Below are 10,263 nucleotides of genomic sequence, written 5' to 3'. Positions count from 1 at the left end.
CAGTATTTTGGTAATATGATGGGAAAAGATGACTCATTGGAAAAGTCCCTGGTGCTGGGAAAAATCGAGGGAGAAGAAGAAGAAGGCATCAAAAGATGAGATGGCTAGACAGCATCGCCAATGCAATGAATAAGAACTTGGGCAAACTCCGGGAGATGGTGAAGGACCAGGAGGCCTGGTGTGCTGTAGTCCATGGGGTCACAAAGAGTCCAACAGGACTGGGCGACTGAACAACAACAATGGTAATTCTACATTTAACTTACTGAGAAACTTCTAAACTATTTTCCACAGTGGCTGCCTCCTTTTACATTTCTCCACATTCTTTCCAACACTTGTTATTTTCCACTTGGTGAGGAGGGAATGTAGGGAGGACATAGAATATATGTCTTAGAGGGGATGATGTGATATTAAATTGTGGTTTTGAAGAAAGTGAGAAGCAAAAGTCACTCAGTTGTGTCTGACTCTTTGCAACCCCGTGGATTCTATAGTCCATGGAGTTCTCCAGGCCAGAATGCTGGAGTGGGTAGCTCTTCCCTTCTCCAGGGGACCTTCCCAACCCAGGGATTCAGCCCAGGTCTCCTGCATTGTAGGCGAATTCCTTACCAGCTGAGCCACCAGAGAAGCCCACATTGTGGTTTACTTTTCCCAAATAACTAATTGTGTTGCACATTTTTTTTCAGGTGTTTATTGACCATTTGCACATCTTCTTCAGATAAATGTCTTTTCAAATCATTTGTTCATTTAAAAACTTGCTTTTCTTTTTATTATTTAGTATTAAGAATTCTTTATATATTCTTCACACTAAACTCTGATGAATAATTTGTAAATATTTTCTCTCTTTCTATGAGTTGCCTCTTCACTTTTTTGATAATGTCTTTTGGTGCACAAAACTTTTAACAAAGTCAAATTTATGGTTTTCTTTGTTTGGTTGTGGTTTTGGTGTCATAACTAAGAAGCCTAAACCAAGATTTACACCTATGCTTACATTTAGATCTTTAATCCATTTTGAGTTAATGTTCCACATATGATGTGAAATAGAGGCCAGCTTCATTCTTTTGCCTGTAGATGTTTACTTTCCCTTCACTGTTTATACCTCAATGTGCTCTCATTTGATTCTGGTTTCCCCAGACCTCCATCATCTTGACATCATCACATTTGTTAGAACTGGATTGTGATTGATATTTATTTTTTCTTTATCAAATTATCCTTGCATTTAAGATATAGTTTAGCTTCTCATCAAATTATAGTTTAACTTTTCTCCTTCAATATTTGAAAATAAAACTCTTCTGTCATTTTTATTCAGTGTTGTTGTGCATCTAGTTTTTGTTTGAGCAATGCTACTAAAGTGTGATCCATGTGTTCATGTATGCTAAGTCACTTCAGTCATGTCCAGCTCTTTGTGACCCCATAGATGGTAGCCTGCCAGACTCCTCTGTCCATGGGATTCTCCGGGTAAGAATACTGGAGAGGGCTGCCATGCCCTCCTCCAGGGATCTTCCTGACTTAGGGGTCAAACCCATGTCTCCTGAGTCTCCTGCATTGCAGGTGGGTTCTTTACCATTAGTGCCACCTGGGAAGCCCCAAAAGTGTGATCCATAGATCAGTGCATAGTTGTAAACTGTTTCTTACTAATTCTTCATGAAACAAATATAGAAATAAAGTATTACAAAATTTAGAATGAATTGATAGAAAATGTTAGGTATATGATATTTAATAATAAAATTACCACTCATATGTCTTTGTACTCACTTCATCATTTCCAGTAGTTTATTCAGAAAAGTATGTCTGTGATATATAATACATAGTACAAGAAACATTTACAACAAACTACAAGATGGGAAAAAGATTTTTGAGAAACACTGCATGATGTGGCTGGAAACTTTGGTCATGCAGATTCATGGAGACTTAGGTCGAGGCCTCATAATCGGTGGTCCTGAGGACACCCGTCAGGACTGGAATCCTTGGGTTTACAAAAAATGGGCTACTATCTTCACAATTTACAGGTTTTTATTCTAAGTCACTCAATATCATGCAGATGGGGAGAACTCCATGGATTTCAGTTTGAAGTAAGGATAGACTGACCCAGAGATGTGGGCCTGGTTGAAGGAGAAGATGTGGGTTCCATCAATCATGTTATAGAAAGAAATGTTACTATCCTCATAATCCAAGAAAATCACAATCTTTTGTGGGCACTTTTCAATCAGGAGAGACTCTTCTTTGGAAATGCCTTGGCAAGAACAAGTGAGAGCCCTGTATTCACATCCCTTCTTCTCTAAGACGTTGAACTTCATCTCCCGTAGATCGTTGGGTAACTCACTCTTCTCTGTGGGCTCGTCATAAATGCCTAGAGTCCATTCATCAGTGTCCTCAAGGTCCACCTCCCAGTAATATCTCCCCTTAGTGAATCCTTTCTGATCAAGTTTGAGAAGATTGCCACCTCCTTGCTTATTACATAATACTGCCTGAGTTTCCTTTGTGAAGTCAGAATTGTTCTGATGAACATTTTCATGATTGACACTCACAGAAACTGGAAGAAATAAAAAGGAAAGGATAAAGCCAAGATTGCATATTTCAGAAAACTGTTGTACAGGGGAAGCTTTAACAAAACAGAGCAAATGTGTAAGGAGTGGTGAAAAGAACACCTCTCCTCTGCAGGTGTGTGTGTTGGGGGAGGTGGAGCTGGGTGGGAGGGGGGTTTGATGTGTTCTCTTGCTACTTGTTCTTGCTACCCATTTTATGCTACTTGTCTTATCTTTGCCACGGTCAGTGTTTTGACAGAGTGCCAGAGTGTGCAGGGATCTTTGAATGTTTACTGAAGAACGGTGTTCCTGCCATGTTCTCTGCAAATTAGTCCTATTTTCCTCAGTTAGTCACAGGCTCCATCTGATCTGACCGCTCTACAAAGAACAGCTGAATTGCTATTTTGAGCCCTTTTTACTTAGTGTGGGGTCTCCTCAGCTGGGGGGCTATGTTAATTTCTGTTTCAGAACCAAGTGGACCCCACAGACAGGGAAGCTCCAGTATTTGAAAGGGGAAGCACAATCAGAGTAGCCAATCCTAGCAGCAGTTGTCAGTTCAGGCTAACACTGAATGTTTATCACGTCCTCCTTCTCTTTACCAGAGGAGTAGTGCCTGTCTTTTCAACTAGGAGAGGATGTTAGAAGGATAAGCAGGGTCTCAGAGGGGATCTCAGAGGGCAGGTTAGAAGGGGGTCAAAAAGATAAATAAAGAACCGCTTACCATGTTCAAACTGTTCCTTCCTCCAGTCTGAAACAGAGCAACATGAATTGAAACCAGGCAGAAGTATACCCAGGGGATGAAAAGGAGATACGATGATTTTCCTGACCCATCACCTTCTCGTGGTGACATTCCCTTCCTCTTCTAAACTCCTCAAACTCTGGTAGTGTCCAGAAACTACATGACAAGTAGTATGCTTTCTGTGCTCTCAGATTAGAAACTATCACATAATTCAGCCTGAAGCTGGGGCTGTTCTCCAGCCTAAGCCGGGTTTGGAGACCCCAGGAGTAGGGTCTGATACTCTACATGCCACTCTACTGTGCTCTCCAGGCCTCTGTGGGCCTCCTCATTGATGATGAGAACTATAAAATATATTTTTAATTTAATTCTATTCTATTCCTCCTCTAAACCCCTCTATTTACAGCTTTTCTGGCCTATGATCTCCTTAGAGTTTAAGTTTATGACCAAAGCATTTAAATGAGCCCTTATTACTTTGACCCAGATTGTAATCGGATAGTTTATATTTTTCTCCAGAGACAGATTCCTAGTGGGAAAAAGAATTGCATCTGCTTCTGCCTGTGGCCACTTCTCTTATAACAGGCCTTGTGATTTTATTTGAAGACGGTATTCTCATTGAGTCTTGAGACAATAGGCAGATAAGGACCCAACCATAATTCTTGGCTGGAGCAGCTCTGTGGTCTCTCACTAAGCTGCCCCCTGTCAGAAATGTAGCACTCGGATGCATGGAATCTATAAATATATGAGTCAAGGAGAACATCAGAGATCATGTATTCCAGTCTCTTCATCTAAAGAGATAAAGACACTGAGGTCAAGAAATATAAATAACCCAACTTCCCAGTTGTAATTGACAGATTTGGAATTAAAAGTGTCAAAAGTTGTCCTTAGTACTTTGCTCACTCCTTTAGAAACACAGGAACATTTTTCAGTATCTCATAAAAGAAAACTCTTAACAGAACTGCTTAATCAGCTTTAATCCTTGGGAGGAGTTCCTCTGACCTTCTCTTATCAGAGCACTCATCAGGCTGTGTGTAGTTGCCTGGCTCCTAATTTCTTCCCCCAGTGGACTTTAAGTTCCACAAGGTCAGAGATAATAACTTGTGCCACCAACATCTAGCATGCCTGGCATATAAAACTTGCATAGATATATATTCAAGGAATGACCTAGTGTGTTTTTGAGATCCAACACCATATTCCACACACACACACAAAACAGAAACACATGAGTTATAAACCTACGGAATACGTAGACACAGATTTCAGAAGGTATAAAAATAGCCAATTCCCCCTACCTCCAGATAAACATATTTATGCAGAAGATATTAAAATATTTTGAAAAACTGTTTTTCAACTTTTTCATACATAAACCTTCTCCCTCTATATTGAATTTTACTTTCTTTATTTCAAATAGTTAAAATAAGTAAAATCATAGTTAATATACTTTTCTGAATATAAAATATATTTTCTGATCTTTTAAAATTTATTTGCAAAGTAAAAATGCTGACATAATATATTCTTTATTCTTCCCAAATCTCCTCAAAGTCACTCTGAGTTCCATATTTCCCTTCTCCATAGTAGAAGGGCTAACAAGTCACATTCATGTTGTGTCCTACCCTAGTCATGTAATGGAATTGACTAGTCAGCAGTTATTTCTCCTTCATTATCAGCTCTGGAAGACAATCGGTTATTTGAGTCTCCAAATACAAAATACTACAGAGTGATACCAAATAAAAATTTCACAACTTTCAAGTGTGTGTACGTGTGTTTATATTTATGACTCTGCTTATTATGCTCAGAATACCAGAGGCATTTGGCAAGACAAGGGCCAGAGGTTTACATACCAGGATATATCAGGGCCTTCTTCCAGTCTAAAACAGAACAAGTACAGGAAAGACAAGATGAGACATTAATCTGCAACCTCAAAGTTCTCTTCCTTTCCATAATTTCTCTTCCACTAATCGTCATGAATCCTTTAGTCTTTTCTCTGAGAATAGGGAATTGAGAACTTGTTGGACATCTGGACATCAATTGACATGACTGAGTTGCTTACCTTTATTGTATAATGCCTTTCGCTGTTCTGAAAGAAACAACATTCAATGAGAGACCCAGAACAGGTGTGGAAAGGGGTACAGATTCTACACAGGGCATGAGAAGAAGTAAGACTCACCGAGATCTTCCTCAAGCTTCCCTGAAAGAGAAAGAGATAAAAAATCCATCAAATTGAGTTTTAGTTGCTCCTGAGCCCAGTGAGTAGCTAAATGAACTCAATTTGACCTTCTCTTAAGGATCCCATAGTGAAGCAGGTGAGAAAGATTAATGAATATCTTTGTCAAGTGTAAAAGGGCAAGCTCTAAGAAAAGTTATTTGGGAAGAATCCTGGGGTCACACAGGAAGGGAAGTCCACGCTTCATGGGAGTTTGATTTCTTAGGTGTTTCTGGAGTTTATTCTTGAAGGATAAAAAAGGAAGAGAAGATAAAGGAAGATATTTCTGCAAAGAGAAACAGGTTGGGGTACAGAGACTTGAAAGGGCATGGTGTGGATTGGAGGCTTAACACCACTGCCCACAGATCTCCTAACTTCCCATGTGGTTTTCTCCTTTGCATAGGACTCCCAGTTCTGTGGAATTCTTGGCACCCTGTGTTTTCCTCAGGATTCTTCAACAATTTTTTATTTCCCCATCAACCCTGCACACACAGTATCTGCAGCTTTTCCAGGAACCTCTGATTTGACTTGCTGCCCGATTTACTTTTGGCTAAATATGCCTCTTCCTTTTCTTTTGCCATCTTGGCTCTTTCATGAGATGCTTCCTTCCTTTCCTTTACTTCTCTGTTTTTGGCTTTATGTTGTCTCCAGCCGGTGTAGCTGATCCCGATGAGGAGAAGCACCAGCACCGGGAGTGTCCCAGCCAGGGCTGTCTTCCATGGAGACGTTCTGGGGAAGAAAGGCTCTGACACAGGCATGTGGAGACACAGTGAGAGACCGACCTGGAGGAAGCCCCGCCCTCTCTCCCAGGCTCCCTTCGGCCCTCCTTCACTCCTCCCTGCCTGGAACACACCCCGCTCTGCCTCGGGGTTTGTGCCTGACTGACCTGGAAGGAAGATGGCCGACGCTTTCTCCTGGCCAGAGACGGGGTTCTGGATAGAGCAGGTTACATTGCCCAGAGAGCTGTCCTTGACCACAAGAGATGCCTCCACATGGAACAGCCCATCTCCATCTTGACTCTGAGATTCAGAAAGGGATAGTAGCTTCCCTCCTGCCATGTCGCTCCACTGCACCCTGGGTTTGGGGAACCAGCCACCTGAGGAGCACAGAACTTGGATCCCATTATCCTCGGGCCCCATCATGCGAACGTGAGGGGCAGAGCCCAAGCCTGAGGAGAAAAGACATGTCCCTGAGGCCTGTAGTCCTTGGTGCTCAGGAGTCCCTGAGGCTGAAGGTCTAATTGCCCTTCACTAGGCTGATAAGTAGGAGAAGGCAATGGCACCCCACTCCAGTCCTCTTGCCTGGAAAATCCCATGGACCGAGGAGCCTGGTAGGCTGCAGTCCATGGGGTCCCTAAGAGTCGGACACGACTGAGCGACTTCACTTTCACTTTTCACTTTCATGCACTGGAGAAGGAAATGGCAACCCACTCCAGTGTTCTTGCCTGGAGAATCCCAGGGAGAGAGGAGCCTAGTGGGCTGCCGTCTGTGGGGTCACACAGAGTCGGACACAACTGAAGTGACTTAGCAGCAGCACAGGCTGATAAGTAAACTGAAACTCAGAGTTCAAAACTGCTCACAGTCAGCATAAGGCTTACTTCTGATTCTGAAATCAATATGAAGTTGATTCTGAAACCAACTTAATGCTTTTGCACTGTACTAGGACTGAGAGAGCTTTGGGGTCATTCCAAGAAGAAAAAAGCACGGTGACAATCAAAGAAAAAGTGAGTTTAATCCTACAAGTTGTCTTTCTCTTCTGACTGGGTAAAAAAATTATTTGAAGGTATCAGTATCTATCTGAATTAATACAAGTTAATAAATTTTGGGGATCTTTTTGGATACCAAAATATCTACAGAAAGATTGCCTCCTTTGCTGTTTAAAAGCCAAACATGGTTTTGTCCTCATTGTACAGTTTAGAAAGCTGACATTCTGCAAGGTGACATGTGGAAGATCCTGAGAAACACCAGGCTGGGGATCCAAACATTCTCAACTTTCCCTTTGCTTTATACCATGATACATGCACTTTGTGCTAAGTTAACATACCTATCACGTGCAGCTCCACAGCGGCTTCCTGGGAGATGTGACCATCATTAAAATGACACCAATACTGGCCATCATCAGATGCACGGACGTGTTGGATCAGCAGGGCCACAGCCCCTCTGCCGATGGAGTCCTCCGCCAACTCTGTCCTACCACGGTACTCCAGCATTTGCTCCCCGTCTTGTTCCTGCCCATTCTGGTACACGAGCACCGCTGGGGAGAGCTGGGCTCGGTACCACCGGATCTGCATATGGGCTGCACTCTGCTCGGGGGACAACTGGCAGGGCAGAGTGGCATCTGCCCCTAGAGGGACCTTGATAGGCTGAGCTGGTCCCATCACAGAAAACCCGGATGCTGCGTGAAATCAGAGACAGATTGGGGGAAGTGGTAGGGGAGGAGATGAGATGGTAGACCCACCTGCATTTTGTAATGTGAGACCCAAATGTATTTTTCTTATTTGTGTTATGTTTTGATCTCCAATTAAAGAGACAATATCAGAAAATGTCATTATTGAGACCTCATGGCTGGTTATCATCAAATCTGGAGTCTGAAAATTTCGTCTTGAGGGGCCCCTTTTACTTTATGAAAGATGGATACATGTCCCAGAAAGAATAAATGTCTTGTCCCAGATCATAACCAGCTCAGGGATCCTGAGTCCAAATTCTTTGTTTTCAAATTTGGGTTTTCTTGGCAGTATAAACATTACAAAGTATATTTTAAGAAAGAGTTACATCAAATTTAAACAGATCACTAAGATCACTCACACTCAATAAAGATTTAGATAAATATTATAGCTGTGGTTTTTATGAGGTCTGCTCAAAGGATGTTGATGTGAAGGAGATCACTCCCACCCTTCACCTGACTCGTCAAGCCTTCTGTTGGCAGCAGGCAGAGCTATAATTTCCCCAGGTATAACTGCCTTTGAGAGGGTGCAGCGTTGAGACTGGTGGACCTACGTATAAGAAGAGCCACTGAAAACAAACCAACAAATGAAAGCCATGAGAGAAAACACTGACCTGGGGAGCCCCACATGGACACCCAGAGAAGGAGAGCAGGTAGAACACTAGCAGGAAAGAGGCCAGGAAAACCTGCCATCTTCTTCAGAGCAGAACATGGAGCACGCTGGAAGCACAAAACATTCACTCTGAGGACGTTGAGAAGGTGGTGAGAAGCCAGCTGAGTGAAAGTTCTCAGAAAAAAAGAAAAAAAATCCCGTGTGCAAAGAGTTACATTTATACACAGGATTTTGGCTGTTTTCCCTTACAGACCTTGAGACAAACACCACCAACTCCCAACCGTTCCCATATGGGTTTTTTTTTTTTTCCTTCCCCCTTTTGTTTTTCTGAAAACCGTTTCCCCGGCAGGTGTAGGAAACGGTAAACCGTTCTCTTGTGTCCTGTGGGCTTGCTTGCCTATCTATGGATTCACCACCTCGCCAGGGCTCTCTTGAAATTGAAAACCTTGAGTTCAACATTGAGAAATGAAGACAGACACAAAATTCACCCACTTTCCTCAGTCAAACTATTTCTCCCCTCCATTCACTCGTTCATTCATTCATTCATATATTAATTTATTTTGCCCACAAATACTCTTGTGGCTTAATTCCTGAAAGGGAAGGGAGTTTTCTCCCCACATGAGCCCAGAACTCAAGCCCTTTTTTTTCAGGACCCACATGTCCCACAGACACACCTGCACATCCCCACACGTGTTTTTCTCACCATCCAGGTTGAGCCAAGGGGGGTTTCTGGACCAAGCTCCTGGTCTCCTTAGCACACCTACACGATCTGGCTCCAGACACAATTTGCACCTGGCTGTTCTCGTGGTCAGCATCCAGGGGTGTGGCTGCAGGTGATGAAAATGGCAGGTTTCTAATCCATTCCTCAATTAGGAAAATATTCTTAGTAAGGAGGACAAATAAGGCTGCCAAGAAGAATGGGCATTTGAATGCCTCTTCAGAAATGGGTTTAATGAGAAAGTCTCAGCCTGCCTCCAGCACTGCTACTGACTTTGAAAGTGGAAGTAATAGTTCATCCCAGAGGACTTTGAACCGGACTGGGCTATAGAATGATAGAAACTCTAAAGTTGATTTGGTCAACAGTGTTCAGTATGGCTCCCTGCTAGAAACTGCAAAGGACAGAAATCGCAATAGCTGGGGAGACAGAATCATCTTCCTGTAAAATATCCAAGTCAGTTGGTCATCCAAATGCTTGATTCACAAAGTTAGATGATTTTGAGGATAAAGCCAATAGCAGCACGTTTCCTCCTACCACACCATAGCTGACATTGGAAGCCGTGTGCAGAGCTGCATGGGGGACAATAAGACATCGGGAATAGAGGACTCTGTGCTCTGAGAATATTAGGGCTGTGTTTCCAAAAAAACCTTAGGGTTCCCCAACATAGAATAGATGTAAAAACACAGTGATAGAGTACCAGATACAAAATGCTCACACAGAGTTTTCTTTCCATTTCACACTCTTTCCAAGTTGAATTCATGTTTTTTTCATGTCACACAAGGTTTACAGATAATCAGGGACAAAAGAAGCAACTGCATAAATATTAATATGTAAGTCTGGACAAATGAATACCAAAATCCTAAATAAATATTCTCTGCAGATATTGAGGTACATTTGACATTTTTAAGAAATCAAATGTACTGAGATATAATTTGCATAAAATGGAATGCATGGCTTTAGAACATGCATTTCAATGAGGCTGCACAAATGCTTACACTCATGTAACTACCACTTCATTGAACTATGGAACAT

At 42.3% G+C, this 10,263-nt stretch overlaps 1 protein-coding gene across 4 annotated transcripts; it reads right to left on the bottom strand.

Annotated features, from left to right (window-relative positions):
- Nucleotides 1–1,682: 1,682 nt before the first annotated feature.
- Nucleotides 1,683–9,532, bottom strand: LOC133059604 (butyrophilin-like protein 1). 4 transcript variants are annotated; one of them, XM_061146957.1, is made up of 10 exons: nucleotides 9,188–9,532; nucleotides 8,515–8,620; nucleotides 7,502–7,852; nucleotides 6,345–6,477; nucleotides 6,003–6,187; nucleotides 5,423–5,443; nucleotides 5,306–5,332; nucleotides 5,097–5,123; nucleotides 3,241–3,267; nucleotides 1,683–2,527 (listed from the first exon to the last, which is right to left on the bottom strand). In XM_061146957.1, the coding sequence occupies exons 1-10, from the start codon at nucleotides 9,326–9,328 to the stop codon at nucleotides 2,028–2,030; spliced, it is 1,518 nt and encodes a 505-aa protein (XP_061002940.1). In that variant the 5' UTR covers nucleotides 9,329–9,532; the 3' UTR covers nucleotides 1,683–2,027. The 4 variants fall into 4 exon arrangements, with proteins under 4 accessions (XP_061002940.1, XP_061002938.1, XP_061002939.1 ...); XM_061146955.1 differs by having other exon boundaries at nucleotides 6,003–6,203; nucleotides 6,345–6,626; nucleotides 9,188–9,530; XM_061146956.1 differs by having other exon boundaries at nucleotides 6,003–6,203; nucleotides 6,345–6,626; nucleotides 9,217–9,529.
- Between the last annotated feature and the right edge of the window lie 731 nt (nucleotides 9,533–10,263).

This window comes from Dama dama, chromosome 7 (assembly GCF_033118175.1).
Source record: "Dama dama isolate Ldn47 chromosome 7, ASM3311817v1, whole genome shotgun sequence".
Taxonomy (NCBI): Eukaryota; Metazoa; Chordata; class Mammalia; order Artiodactyla; family Cervidae; genus Dama; species Dama dama.
Note: the sequence above shows the minus strand (reverse complement) of the source record. Positions and strands in the feature narration are given on the sequence as shown.